Source organism: Excalfactoria chinensis, unplaced genomic scaffold (genome assembly GCF_039878825.1).
Source record: "Excalfactoria chinensis isolate bCotChi1 unplaced genomic scaffold, bCotChi1.hap2 Scaffold_1011, whole genome shotgun sequence".
Classification (NCBI taxonomy): Eukaryota; Metazoa; Chordata; class Aves; order Galliformes; family Phasianidae; genus Excalfactoria; species Excalfactoria chinensis.
In genome coordinates, this window is record NW_027315584.1 from 1 (window position 1) to 15,105 (window position 15,105).

Sequence of the window (15,105 nt, forward strand, 5' to 3'; positions counted from 1 at the left end):
TTATGTGCGCGTGCGCGCTTTCGCTGGCTGAGATTTACACGGCATGCGCACTTTCGCTAGCTAATGAGAGCCTACACGCATGCGCACTTTCGCTAGCTAATGAGAGGCCTACACACATCGCGCACTTTCGCTAGCTAATGAGGCCTACACGCATGCGCAACTTTCGCTAGCTAATGAGAGCCTACACGCATGCGCACTTTAGCTAGCTAATGAGAGGCCTACACGCATGCGCAGTGGATTGCCCCCTCCCCCCCTCCCCAAAATGGAGAGAACAAAAGTAATAATAATAATAATAATAATAAAAAAAAAGGCTTTGGAAGTTTATTATCTTTGATAAAACCCCGCCTGAAAGAGGAGGGTTTTATGTGTTTTAAACCAGCGTTGGGGATGCACATAAACAAGGTTGGGGTTGAAGGGGGGAGGGAGGGGTTTAAAGGGGGGTTTTTAGGCCCAAAAAGCTGCTTTTCGTCTATAAAATGATCGGGGGGGGGTCGAAACGCCAACCATGACACGAGGGGGGGCCCTGGTTGGGATCCATCAGCTCGGACGGAAAGATGGCGGTAAAAAAAGGCTCCTGGGGGGGTTCAATGAGTCCTTTGTGTCCCTTCAGGAGAGAGAGACTGAGGTTCTTAGAGCGACAAATCGCTGCTAAAAAGAACAAAATGCAGGAAAAAGGTAGAAAACAACCCAAAAAACCCCGCAAAATTATCCCCACAAAAACAACCCAAATTGGGTTAAAGGTGGAAAATAAACACAAAAAAATCAACCCAAATTTGGTTATAAAATGAAGAATAAACCCCCCAAAAACAAACCCAAATTTGGTTAAGAAACGAAAAACAAACCCAAAAATCAACCCAAATTTGGTTAAAAAATGAAAAACAAAACAAAAAAAACCAACCCAAATTTGGTTAAAAAGTGAAAAATAAACACAAAAAATCAACCCAAATTTGGTTAAAAAGCCAAAAAATAAACTCAGAAAAACAACCCACATTTGGTTAAATAATGAAAAATAAACACAAAAAAACAACCCAAATTTGGTTAAAATAAAATGAAAAATCAAGCAAAAAAATCAACCCACGTTTGGTTAAAAAATGAAGAATAAACCCCAAAAAAATCAACCCAAATTTGGTTAAAAAACAAAAAAAACAAACCCCCAAAATATCCAAATTTGGTTAAAAAGTGAAAAATAAACTCAGAAGAAACAACCCACATTTGGTTAAATAATGAAAAATAAACACAAAAAAACAACCCAAATTTGGTTAAAATAAAATGAAAAATCAAGCCAACAAAATCAACCCACATTTGGTTAAAAAATGAAGAATAAACCCCCAAAAATCAACCCAAATTTGGTTAAAAAACAAAAAAACAAACCCCCAAAATATCCCACATTTGGTTAAAAAGTGAAAAATAAACCCCCAAAAATAACCCAAATTTGGTTAAATAATGAAAAATAAACACAAAAAAAATAACCCAAATTTGGTTAAAAAGTGAAAAATAAACCCCCAAAAATAACCCAAATTTGGTTAAATAATGAAAAATAAACACAAAAAAAATAACCCAAATTTGGTTAAAAAGCGAAAAATAAACACAAAAAAATCAACCCAAATTTGGTTAAAAAATGAAAAATAAACCCCCCAAAAATATCCCAGATTTGGTTAAAAAACAAAAAACAAACCCCAAAAAACAACCCAAATTTGGTTAAAAAATGAAAAATAAACTCCACAAAAAAATCAACCCAAATTTGGTTAAAAAAAGAAAAACAAACGCAAAAAAAACCCCAAAATTTGGTTAAAAAATGAAAAATAAACCCAAAAATACAACCCAAATTTGGTTAAAAACCGAAAAGCAAACAAAAAAATCAACCCAAATTTGGTTAAGAAACGAAAAATAAACCAAAAAAAACCAACAACCCAAATTTGGTTAAAAAATGAAAAGTAAACACAAAAAAATATCCAAAATTTGGTTAAAAAGCGAAAAATAAACCCCCAAAAAATCCCAAATTTGGTTAAAAAAATGAAAAATAAACCCAAAAAAATCAACCCAAATTTGGTTAAAAAGCAGAAAACAAACCCCAAAAAACAACCCACATTTGGTTAAAAAGTGAAAAATAAACACAAAAAAATCAACCCAAATTTGGTTAAAAAACGAAAAACAAGCCCCCAAAAAACAACCCAAATTTGGTTAAAAAGTGGAAAATAAACCCCCCAAAAAACAACCCAAGTTTGGTTAAAAAATGAAAAATAAACTCAGAAAAAACAACCCAAATTTGGTTAAAAAGTGAAAAATAAACTCCCAAAAAATCAACCCAAGTTTGGTTAAAAAATGAAAAATAAACTCAGAAAAAACAACCCAAATTTGGTTAAAAAGTGAAAAATAAACCCCCAAAAAACAATCCAAATTTGGTTAAAAAACCGAAAATAAACCCCCCAAAAAAAACAACCCCAAGTTTGGTGAGGAAGAATGAAGTCCTTTCACATCCCATAATAAGCAAAAAGAACTCAGCTGAGAGGTAGAGAGGTGTCCTTCATCATCATCATCATCATCATCATCGTCACAATCTTCTATTGGTTCCGGGGTTGGGCTGAGGTAATTGGCTGTGTCACGTTCATCAATTAACGGGCGATAAGAGCAACACTGACAAATGACACTAACGACCTCTTTCCTCTCATCATCATTAAGGTCCTAACGACTTAATTGGACGCGTCGGAATTAACGCTTCCGGGGTCTCCTGCGGGTGAGGTGATGGATGAAGGGGTGGTCGGGTCCTGCCAGCTGCCATTTGCCTGTAGGTGAAGCAGATGTTTCTATTAGAAATAGGGGGACAGAGTGTGGTTGACCTGTAAGGACCTTTCTACCCCCAAACGCTTCACTGTTGACCTGTAAGGACCTGTTGAACACGACTGATCCACAGTTGACCTGCAAGGACCCTTTGAACCCAACCACTCCCTGGTTGACCTGCAAGGACCCTTTGAACCCAACCACTCCCTGGTTGACCTGCAAGGACCCTTTGAACCCAACCACTCCTCAGTTGACCTGCAAGGACCCTTTGAACCTGACTGATTCACAACTGACCTGTAAGGACCCTCTGGACCCAACCACTCCCTGGTTGACCTGCAAGGACCCTTTGAACCCAACCACTCCTCAGTTGACCTGCAAGGACCCTTTGAACCTGACTGATTCACAACTGACCTGTAAGGACCCTCTGGACCCAACCACTCCCTGGTTGACCTGCAAGGACCCTTTGAATCCAATCACTCCACTGTTGACCTGCAAGGACCTGTTGAACCCGACTGATCCACAGTTGACCTGCAAGGACCCTTTGAAGCCAACCACTCTTCATTTGACCTGCAAGGACCCTTTGAACCCAACTGTTCCACAGCTGATCTCTAAGGACCCTTTGAATCCAACCACTCCTCAGTTGACCTGCAAGGACCCTTTGAATCCAATCATTCCTCAGTTGACCCGCAAGGACCCTTTGAACCCAACCACTCCTCAGTTGACCTGTAAGGACCCTCTGAACCCAACTGCTCCCTGGTTGACCTGTAAGGACCCTTTGAACCCAACCACTCCTCAGTTGACCTCCAAGAACCCTTTGAAGCCAACCACTCTTCATTTGACCTGCAAGGACCCTTTGAATCCAATCACTCCAGTTGACCTGTAAGGACCCTTTAAACCCAAGCACTCCTCAGTTGACCTGTAAGGACCCTCTGAACCCAACCACTCTTCATTTGACCTGCAAGGACCCTTTGAACCCAACTGCTCCACAGCTGACCTACAAGGACCCTTTGAATCCAATCACTCCAGTTGACCTGCAAGGACCCTTTGAATCCAATCACTCCAGTTGACCTGTAAGGACCCTTTGAACCCAACCACTCTTCAGTTGATCTGCAAGGACCCTTTGAACAACTATTCTGTCCTCTGTCCTCATCTACAACTTTCTGGGGGGAACCAAAGCCGAAGGTTTAAGCCTTAAGCATCTCCCTTCCACCTTTCTCCTATCCCCACAGCAGGGATCTCAGTGGGTAGGAACCACGTTGGGACTTATTCGCAGGTAGATCCCTACTGATCCAGTAGATCCCTACTGAGAGCAAAAATAGGGCTTATTCAGATAGATCCCTACTGATCCAGTAGATCCCTACTGAGAGCAAAACTAGGACTTATTCGCAGGTAGATCCCTACTGATCCAGAAGATCCCTACTGAGAGCAAAACTAGGACTTATTCAGATAGATCCCTACTGATCCAGTAGATCCCTACTGAGAGCAAAACTAGGACTTATTCAGATAGATCCCTACTGATCCAGAAGATCCCTACTGAGAGCAAAACTAGGACTTATTCAGATAGATCCCTACTGATCCAGTAGATCCCTACTGAGAGCAAAATTAGGGCTTATTCACAGGTAGATCCCTACTGATCCAGTAGATCCCTACTGAGAGCGAAACCCGCATCGGAGATGGGATGAATGAAAACCCTGGGACATCTTACGTCGATGCGCTGCGTCGTGTACAAAGGATTCCCCACAATGGTGTCATATCTTCCTGTCTGGTGTATGACATGGTGCAAGGAATCCATCTGCAACAAGATCCCGTGGGACAACACGAAGGAGGGGAGAAAGAAATAAGGACAAGTCATAAGAAGCAGGTATTGCAAGCAGGATATGCCTGTTCTATTAAAAATAACTGTAAATCAATGCCGTTAATACTGCTATAACCACCCCCCCATCAAGTTCTATTTATACAGAGACCCTCAAACAAGCCGACGGCGATTTGTTGATGTAAATCTGAAGGGTGGAAGGACACCAATAAGTCAACTCAGTCTTAAAGAGTTTGATTTCAACAACAACAACAACAAAAAAAAAACCACCAAAAAATCATGCATTTCAATGGGCTTGTTTCACAAATCTGACTCTGAATGGAGAAGAAAATAATCCTTATGTGATTATTAAGAGAAACGGCTTTGATAATAATCATAGAATCACCAAGGTTGGAAAAGACCTAAAAGATCATCCAGTTCAACCGTTATAATAATAAAATAATATATATATTATAATATATGTATAGTTTATATATGACAACAATAAAATAATATAAAATAATAATAATAATCATCATCATCATCATGAAAATGAGCTGCTCACCTGTGACTGCACATTGCCACCCACCGGGGAGCTCTGGTAGGAGGTCAACGACTGCAAATTAATGAAAGAATCTCCGGAGTTGGTCATCTTAAAAGAGCCAGAAGAAGCTGAATCACAACAAAACAAACAAAAAAAAACCAACAAAGATTCAATGCAATAAAAAACCCAACAAAACAACATGTATTTTGTTTTCTTTTTATCCTTTGAGCGCGTTTCCAACCATTGGAAATGGAGACTTCCAAAGTGCTTTTTCCTCACCCGAATTTGGTGTCGATGGGGAGTTTGCCCGGTTGCCCTGAGCCACAACGTTGGTTGCATCCACTGCTGTTTTGGCAGCGTAAATGTTGGCTTCTTCTTGGAACTTCCCCATGTTCTTCTTGTACCGAATTCTTTTGTTACCGAACCAGTTGGAAACCTGGAGATTTACAGCCCTGTTACCATTCAAACCATCCCATTCTCCGTTACGTTGACAACTCGGCAGCAAAAACGATGTTTTATAGTAGGGTTCAAGCAGATAAACCCTTTGGAACAACATAAATGTTCTTTGTTTTCTTTTAGTACCGTCAACTACAACCTATTACCGCCTATAGGGGATGACCTGGCAGAACTCAGATATGGTCTGAGATCGATTCTCATGTTCATCAATCATTGCTCTTGTTGGAGCTCCCAGCTGCCCTCGATGTTGTCTGTCAGGTTATTCCCATTGTCCCTTGCTTTTCTTTACGCCTTCATCTGACTGAGAACACTTTTCCACCCTTCAGCCCCTGACTTATGGAACTTTGCTTTGAGTTCCCCTTAGCTCGCTTGTTTTTGTGCCCCTAAAGCTCAACTTGGCCACGACTGGGGGCCTGTTTTGCTCATATGGCATTTCTTAGACGAATCAAGGCTAGATTTCATGGAACCACCGAACCACTGGAGTCGGATGGGGATCCTTAACAGTCACTCGGCCCATCTTAATGGTCTTTCCCAACCTTAACCATTCAAAGACTCAAAGAAAGAAGCCATCATTGCAGATCAACCTCTCCCTACCTGCGAAACGGTGATGCCACCCTTCTTGGCGAGCTCCTCTTTGGCCTCTTCGCTGGGGTAAGGATTGCTCAGATGAGAATAGAAATACTCGTTCAGCACTTCTGTTGCCTGCTTGCTGAAGTTACGCCGTTTACGCCTGTTGGGAAACCACAACTGTGTCTGTTTGAGCCTCGTAGACTGTAGGTCTGCTCTGAACTATTGAGGTTTGAGGAGGAATGTATTCAATTCCACACCGTTTTTAACGTGTTTATGCCAAGGTAAGACCCACAAGCTATGAGTCTACTATGAACTATTGAGGTTTGAGGAGGAATGTATTCAATTCCACGCCGTTTTTAACATGTTTATGCCAAGGTAAGTAACCTCAGCATGGACGGCAACCCATCAGATGTTAACACTGAAACTAACAGCGCCGGGAATGAGGCTTTCAATGCAATTGTTGGCACTGAGCAAGAAAAGAAGCCTGGATTTAAGCACCCGTTGCCACTTTTCATTGTACCTCGCATCAAGGAAGCGTGAGCGGAGGATCATCACCGCCTCGCATGTGCTCTGCTTCAGCTGCATCTGGATGGTGCTGAATTTGCCGTGGATGATGTTCACCATCCGCTCGATTTCTTTGGGAGAAATGGGTCTCGTCCGGCTCTGTTCCCTGAGCAGGTTCATGACGTGGGTGGTGAATTCGCTGCAGGCCTGAAAGTGAAGATACTGGTATCGAGAAACGATAAAACACCCCCAAATTAATTCCCCCCCTTCAACAAGAGAACATATCCAAACAAAAAAAAAAACAACAACAAAAACCCAACAGAGGACTTTCGGCTTTATTCGTATTTACTCTTAAATACCATAACAAAAATCAATGAGACGTTAATTATCTTTAGTCTGATGTCCAGTCCCTCTATTTCATCTTATTCCTGCAACGCTAAGTTCTCAAAACAAAACGTGAATAACCTCGCGTCGAACTGAACTCATTTCGCCTCCTGCTCCGTCCTTAAAACCAACACCAAAGGGGGGAGGGGAGGGGAGGAAAAAAAAGGGGAGGTTATATTTCAATTGAGATGATAAAAACTCTTCCATGCAGAAAGATCACCTGTTCATATTTCTCTAGCTCAGAGTGGTATATCTGTCGGATCTGTGACAGCTTGGCCCTGTAGTCAGAGTGCTCAATGCTATTGTCATTTGGACAGCCACCTGGTGTTGCTGCTACAGCCATCGGTGCTCCTCTTCCTCTTTTCTCGGGGCCGGAGACGCCCTCCGCCAGCAACATGTTATCTAGTCTCATTAGTTGGGCATCGGGGGGGTCTTCTTCCTGAATACCACGAATACTTAACACTGGGTAGATATAAAGAGGGAATCAAAAGGTTATTTCCAGGTAAGGGAGAGCGTCCGCTTCAATGGTAGAGCATTTAAAGACTGTTTTTAGCCGACTTCTATCTCCAGGTCGAGGAAAGAAGGAGAGTTTAATGAAGGTGTCTATAGAGAAAACAGGGATCAGAGGGAGAAATGGGCAACGGGATGGTAAAGGCAGACTATGGGAGGTGGATGGAATGCACCTGAGCTGCTACAGCTGCTGTATTTCTGCACCTGGGGACTGAAATGAACACCACACTGATGTAGGATGATGCTGAAATCAACACCTGAGGGCTGCTTGATGTAGGGTATCACCAGGAGCTGTCTGGCTTTTAATTGGATGTTAACTGTGAGGCAATTTAATGAGCAGTGGATTGGATTCAGGAGGAAATCTGTGTTGATCACACAGCGATGGACACCAGATCCAAAGAGAACAAAGGGATATTCCAGTGCCATCTGACAACACAGAACTGTGGGAAGACAGAATGGGTTGGGTTGGATGGGTCCTTGAAGATCAAAGAACTGTAGAATGGGGTTGGGTTGGGTTGGAAGGGTCCTTAAAGATCAAGGAACCATAGAATGGGGTTGGGTTGGAAGGGTCCTTAAAGATCAAGGAACCACAGAATGGGGTTGGGTTGAAAGGAATCTTGAAGACCACAGAATCATAGAATGGGTTGGGTTGGAATGGTCCTTAAAGATTACAGAACCGTGGGATGGAGTTTGGTTGGAAAGGTCCATACAGAACCATACAATGGGTTGGGTTGGAAGGGTCCTTGAAGATCACAGAACCACAGGATGCATTGGAAAGGTCCTTAAAGATCACAGAACCGTGGAATGGGGTTGGGTTGGGTTAGAAAGGTCCTTAAAGATCACAGAACCACAGAACCACAGCACAGTTGGGTTGGAAGGGACCCCAAAGGCCCCCCCAGAAGAGCACTCCTCACTCTGACAAAGCTCACATGAAACTATTTGGGCTGGGAAGCGTCATTGCTGTGGAAGAGGAGCCTGGGTGCCACATTCTCATCTCCTTGCACACGCTGCGGTGCACATCAGCACACCTCGTGTTGGAGTCGAGCTCCCAGCTGCAGCTTAATTTTATGTCACCCGTCTAATGATGGTAATTAGACATTCGTTATCATCAATTACGCATCAGCTCATCTCAAGTTGGCTGCTGAATAAAGCACTCCCACGACCTCAAGGGAAGAATCCGGTTGGCTGGGGCTAGCAAGAAACTAGAGAGGAGTTAATTAGCATTAATGAGTTGCACTTTCAACCCCGTAGTTCATCCCCTATAAGTTCATCACAACTAAAGAAACTCACGGACCACGTAACTCATTGGTTCTCTTTACACACAAGAAATCACGAATTCCCTGCTTTCCTGCACATCCCCTACTGAGATCTGTCAAATATGCAAAACCACTACCCTAACTGACGTGAAATTCCCACCGTTTCTAATTAATCCTTAATTAAACCGCATCGCAGCCTAAGGTGTTGAAGCCTCAGTATGCAAATGCAATCACGGCCATCTATTTTGCATGTCATTAATTAAGAGGTTTGTGGTTCTGTAATGAGGTTAGTGGTACCAAAATAAGCGGTGCATGCTTGGCTGTGAGTTTTATTGGGTTGTTTTCTTTCCCCCCTCCCCCCTTTGCAGAAGGGAGCAAATAATGCAGAAGAGCCAAGTTTTTCCACCCACTGGATGTAGATTGGTTGGCTTCCCCTTTGTAGAAGGGCATTTTAGGGCCAGAATTGAACTATTTGTACCATCCTAAGTACAGAATATCTACAGAGAACACAAAGGTGTTTTCCCAGATGGTATCACTGATATTAACCCGAACAGATCGGTGTACCCAGATCCAATTGATCCCTCCTGGAAAATCATGAATGGGAGCTGCTCACCGATGGAGTAATTCAAGGGAATGGAAAGCTTTGGATGTACCATTCTAACCCCAAAAGAAGAAACAACCTTTGCCAGCCAATACGTTGGCTCTGAATGTTGAGCTCTGACTCAAGCATTGGAACTGTCAGGTGAAAGGAGAGCTGAATTTATACCGACTCGAAGTACATCCTCGGGGCAGCAGAAGCAAAGAATCAGCGAGGTCAGAAATGAGGTCCAGGATCATCAAGTCTGTCTGTCAAACCCGTTTTGGGGTTGGATTTTGGGGCTGGATTTGGGGGTCAGATCTTGGGATTGAGTGTTGGGGTGGGATTTTGGAATGGTGGAATCGTTAGGGTTGGAAAAGACCTTGAAGATCATCGGGTCCAACTGCATCCATTCATGGATTCATTAAGGTTGGAAAAGACCTCTAAGACTGTAAGTCCAACCACTGACCCACCTACAGAATATAGGATCATTCCCTGGTTGACCCACAAGGACCTGTCCAACCCAACCACTCCATAGCTGACCCATAAGGACCCTTCCAACCCAACCACTCCATAGCTGACCCATAAGGACCCTTCCAACCCAACCACTCCATGGTTGACCCATAAGGACCCTTCCAGCCCAACCACCCCACAGTTGACCCATAAGGACCCTTCCATTCCAACCACTCCACAGTTGACCTACAAGGACCCTTCCAACCCAACCACTCCATGGATGACCTGTAAGGACTCTTCCAGCCCAACCGCTCCATGGTTGACCCGTAAGGACCCTTCCAACCCAAACACTCCACAGTTGACCTACAAGGACCCTTCCAACCCAACCACTCCATGGTTGACCCATAAGGACACTTCCAGCCCAACAACCCCACAGTTGACCTATAAGGACCCATCCATTTCAACCACCCCACAGTTGACCTACAAGGACCCTTCCAACCCAACCACTCCATGGATGACCCTCAAGGGGGGGAGGAGAAGGAAACCATGTTTTATTCAACATTCCAAACCCCACAGAGTCCCCACAGCCCACCCATCACCCACCAGGCCCCGCTCCTGTGGTGTCTTTAATCCATAAGTTGGGTTCCCTACGCCATCCTAGTTAATATTAATTAAGATGTGGGCGTGTTGTTTTGTCTTTTTCCTTTTTGGGTACAGGTACCAAAACACACGAGCCTGGGGGGGACAAAGAATCGCATCACAGAGGAAGAGTAGATTGTATTTGTAGGGCCATATTCATATATAGGAACATATGACCGTATTCATAAGACCATCTCCATATATATGAAGATATGACCATCTTTGTAGGACCACATTCATGCACGTATAAAGACAAGACCATAATTCACAGGACCCCGATCATATAGATGTGAATACATGGCTGTATTCGTAGGGCCATGTACGCATATAGGAATACAGGACTCTATTTGTAGGGCCATATTCATCAATATGAATATATGACCATATTTGTAGGACCACCTTCCCTTGTACACAAATAGATGACCGTATTCATAGGACCCCATTCGTATATATATACAATATATGACCCCATCCATAGAACCTCATTCATATATATGAAGATATGACTGTCCTTATAGGACCCCATCCGTATATAGGAACACAGGACTCAAAACCAAAACCCATTTGCCCCCAAATAAGCACCGATAAGGCATGATGACAAACAGCAGAAGTCACAGAACCCCATTGGGCAAACGTGGTGAACAAGAGCAAAACTAAACATGGGATGGCATTTTTTGGGGGGAAAAAGTGGTGTTTTGGGGGTGGGAAATGGGTGTAGGAATGACATTAGCTCACCTGTTTTCTCCTTGATCTCGCAGAGCACGCTGAACAGAGCAGGCTTCATCCTATGGCAGTTCAGGGCGTGTTTCCTGCCGCAAAAAAAGAAAGGCAGAAATTCTGTATAAAAAAAAGGAGGAAAAAGAAAAAAACAAAACAAAGCAAAAAAACCCACTTAGTTTTGCTGCTGGGAAAATGCAAAGAGGAGGAATAACTTGGAATGCAACCGAGAACGCAACCCAGAACACAGATATAAAGTGCTCAGGGCAAGGCACGGATGGAACCAACCTGGAACACAGCTGGAATCAATATAGGACACAGCTGGAACCAGCCTGGAACACAGCTGGAATCAATACAGAACACAGCTGGAACCAATACAGAACACAACTGGAATCAATACAGAACACAGCTGGAACCAACCTGGAACACAGCTGGAACCAACCTGGAACACAGCTGGAACCAACCTGGAACACAGCTGGAACCAACCTGGAACACAGCTGGAATCAATACAGAACACAGCTGGAATCAATACAGAACACAGCTGGAATCAATACAGAACACAGCTGGAACCAGCCTGGAACACAGCTGGAATCAATACAGAACACAGCTGGAATCAATACAGAACACAGACCAAGACTATATAGGACACAGCCACAGTCAACCTGGAACACAGCTGGAATCAATATAGGATGCAGACCAAGACTATACCAGGACACAGCTGGAACCAACTTGGAACACAGCTGGAACCAATACAGAACACAGCTGGAACCAATACAGGACACAGCTGGAACCAATATAGGACACAGCTGGAACCAGTATACGACATGGATCCAAACCATCCAGAACACAGGTAGAACCAATATGGAAACCAGCCAGAACCAACCAGGAACACAACTGGAAACTATATAGGGCACAGCCTGAAACCATATGGGACACAGGTAGAACCAACATGGAACACAGACAGAACCAACCCAGAACACAGCCTGAACCCATATAGGATATAGCTGGAAACCATATAGGACACAGCTGGAAACTATATAGGACAGAGTCTGAACCTATATGGAACACAGACAGAACCAACCCAGAACACAGCCTGAACCCATATAGGACATAGCTGGAAACCATATAGGATATAGCTGGAAACTATATAGGATATAGCTGGAAACCATATAGGACATAGCTGGAAACCATATAGGACATAGCTGGAAACTATATAGGATATAGCTGGAAACCATATAGGACATAGCTGGAAACCATATAGGACATAGCTGGAAACTATATAGGATATAGCTGGAAACCATATAGGACATAGCTGGAAACCATATAGGACATAGCTGGAAACCATATAGGACATAGCTGGAAAACATATAGGATATAGCTGGAAACCATATAGGACATAGCTGGAAACCATATAGGGCACAGCCTGAACCCATATAGGATATAGCTGGAAACCATATAGGGCACAGCCTGAACCCATATAGGACACACAGGAAGGAGGGAAGGCCAGAAGGAAGGGCAGATGGACAGACAGAACCGACGCCATTCAGAACCACAGGATACCCCAAGGATACCCCATGGGGCCACCCTATGGCGACAGTCCCGACAGAGCCCAGCTGAGTAACCCCCATCTATCGCGATAGTGCTGCCAGAACACAGCTGGGTCGCAGCACCGGGCTGTAGGAACACCCAGAACCAGCCCCATATCCCCAACCCAAACTCTATCCCACTCTATACCGTCTCTATACCACGGCCCCGAGTGCAGGTCGAGCCCCGCAGCCTCCATCTCCTATCGCGATAGTCCCGACAGAACACAGCTGAGTCATAACACGGGGCTGTAGGAGCACGGAACCAACAGCAAACCGCCCCATAACCCCGACCCAAACCCCAACCGTTGTATCACGGCCCAAAACGAGGTGGGGGGGGGGAAGGGAAATCCATCCCCACAGCCCCCAGTTCTCACCCCACAGCTCCTCTATCGCGACAGTCCCGATAGAACACAGCTGAGTCACGACGGGAGGCTGCAGGAGCGTCGAACCGGCACCGAACCGGCACCGAACCGGCACCGAACCGGCACCGAACCGGCACCGAACCGGCACCGAACCGGCACCGAACCGGCACCGAACCGGCACCGAACCGGCCCGTATCCCCACAACGGCTCCACCGAGGGGGTCCCATCGCTGCCCAGAGTGAGGGGGGTGGGGAAGGGGGGGGGGTTGTGGGGGGGGCTATCCCTACAGTCGACCCCCACCCCCCCCCCCAACAGCTGCCTCTATTGGGCTGAACGGGACCCCCGTTACCTCGCCTGGGCCTCATCCAAGCTTTGATCGGTGATGGCCATAATCTGCTGCAGAACGTCACCCGTATCGTGAGTGGGAGGAGGGCCCGGGGGAACCAGAGAGCTGGGATCACCCGAAGTAGCTGTAGGAGGGTTGGGAGCCCCCGGAGGGAGACCCCCTTGGAGGGTCACCCCGGTTCCGTGCGGTGCCATCAACCGCGAAGGCTCCTCCATGGCCGCCGATGGGGGAGCGGAGACAACAGGGCCCCGAAGCCACGCCCACCTTCGGGACGAGGCCACGCCCACCGGCCCCGCTTGGCCACGCCCACAAACGCAGAGACGCCCCTCCGTTAAGCCACGCCCACCTCTTTGGCCACGCCCACCACGCGTTGGCCACGCCCCCATGTGCTGACCACGCCCATCGGTTCGGGATACGCCCGCGCATGACGTCATAATGACGTCATGGGGGTGTCTGATGGGGGGACTTCAGGGGGATCTGCGAGACACGGCGGGAGGGAACTTCTGCATCGCCAACGCGGTGTGGAGATGGAAGGGGTCGGGACGGAACGGACCCCATGTGAATGATAAGGGGTTGATAAGAGATCGAGGGATTGAACGGGGGGGGCAAGGGGTTCGTAAGGGATCAGAGGGTTGATAAGGGGATAAAGGATTGGTAAGGGGGGGCGTGGGATTGATAAGGGATTGAGTTATTGATAAGGGATTGAGTTATTGATAAGGGATCAGGGGATTGATAAGGGATCAGGGACTTGATAAGGGATCAGGGGATTGATAAGGGATCAGGGACTTGATAAGGGATCAGGGTATTGATAAGGGATCAGAGGATTGATAAGGGATTGAGGTATTGATAAGGGATCAGAGGATTGATAAGGGATTGAGGTATTGATAAGGAATCAAGTTATTGATAAGGGATAAAGGTATTGATAAGGGATCAGGGACTTGATAAGGGATCAGAGGATTGATAAGGGATCAAGGCATTGATAAGGGATCAAAGGATTGATAAGGGATTGAGTTATTGATAAGGAATCAAGTTATTGATAAGGGATCGAGTTATTGATAAGGAATCAAGTTATTGATAAGGGATCAAGGAACTGATGAGAGATCAGAGGACTGAGAAGGGATCCAGGGGTAGAAGGGTCCTTACAGGTCAACCAGGGAGGGGTTGGGGTGGAAGAGTCCTTGAAGATCACCCTTAGAACCACGAGATCATAGAAATGGGGCTGAAGGGTCTGAATGTGGGACCCGACGGCCATTTATGAATGGGCACTGGAGTTGTGAATGGCACACAGCATCACTGAGCAGAACTCACCCCATGTACTCCATGTTTGTGAATGGGCACTGGAATAGCCAATGGCACATGGCATCACTGAGGAGTACTCACTCCCTATTTATGAATGGGCACTAGAGTTGTGAATGGCAGATGGCATCACTGAGCAGAACTCATCACATGTTTGTGAATGGGCACTGGAATAGCCAATGGCACATGGCATCATTGACGAGTACTCACTCCATGTTTATGAATGGGCACCGGAGTTGTGAATGGCACATGGCACCACTGAGCAGAACTCACCCCATGTACTCCATGTTTATGAATGGGCACTGGAATAGCCAATGGCACATGGCATCACTGAG

At 45.4% G+C, this 15,105-nt stretch overlaps 1 protein-coding gene across 1 annotated transcript; it reads right to left on the reverse strand.

Moving 5' to 3' along the window:
• Positions 1–288: 288 nt before the first annotated feature.
• On the reverse strand, positions 289–13,710 carry LOC140264776 (pre-B-cell leukemia transcription factor 4-like). Its single transcript, XM_072360684.1, has 11 exons — positions 13,478–13,710; positions 11,199–11,272; positions 7,249–7,490; positions 6,661–6,851; positions 6,165–6,300; positions 5,394–5,550; positions 5,136–5,242; positions 4,484–4,570; positions 2,336–2,783; positions 1,327–2,245; positions 289–971 (listed from the first exon to the last, which is right to left on the reverse strand). The coding sequence occupies exons 1-9, from the start codon at positions 13,687–13,689 to the stop codon at positions 2,691–2,693; spliced, it is 1,299 nt and encodes a 432-aa protein (XP_072216785.1). The 5' UTR covers positions 13,690–13,710; the 3' UTR covers positions 289–971; positions 1,327–2,245; positions 2,336–2,690.
• Positions 13,711–15,105: the final 1,395 nt, after the last annotated feature.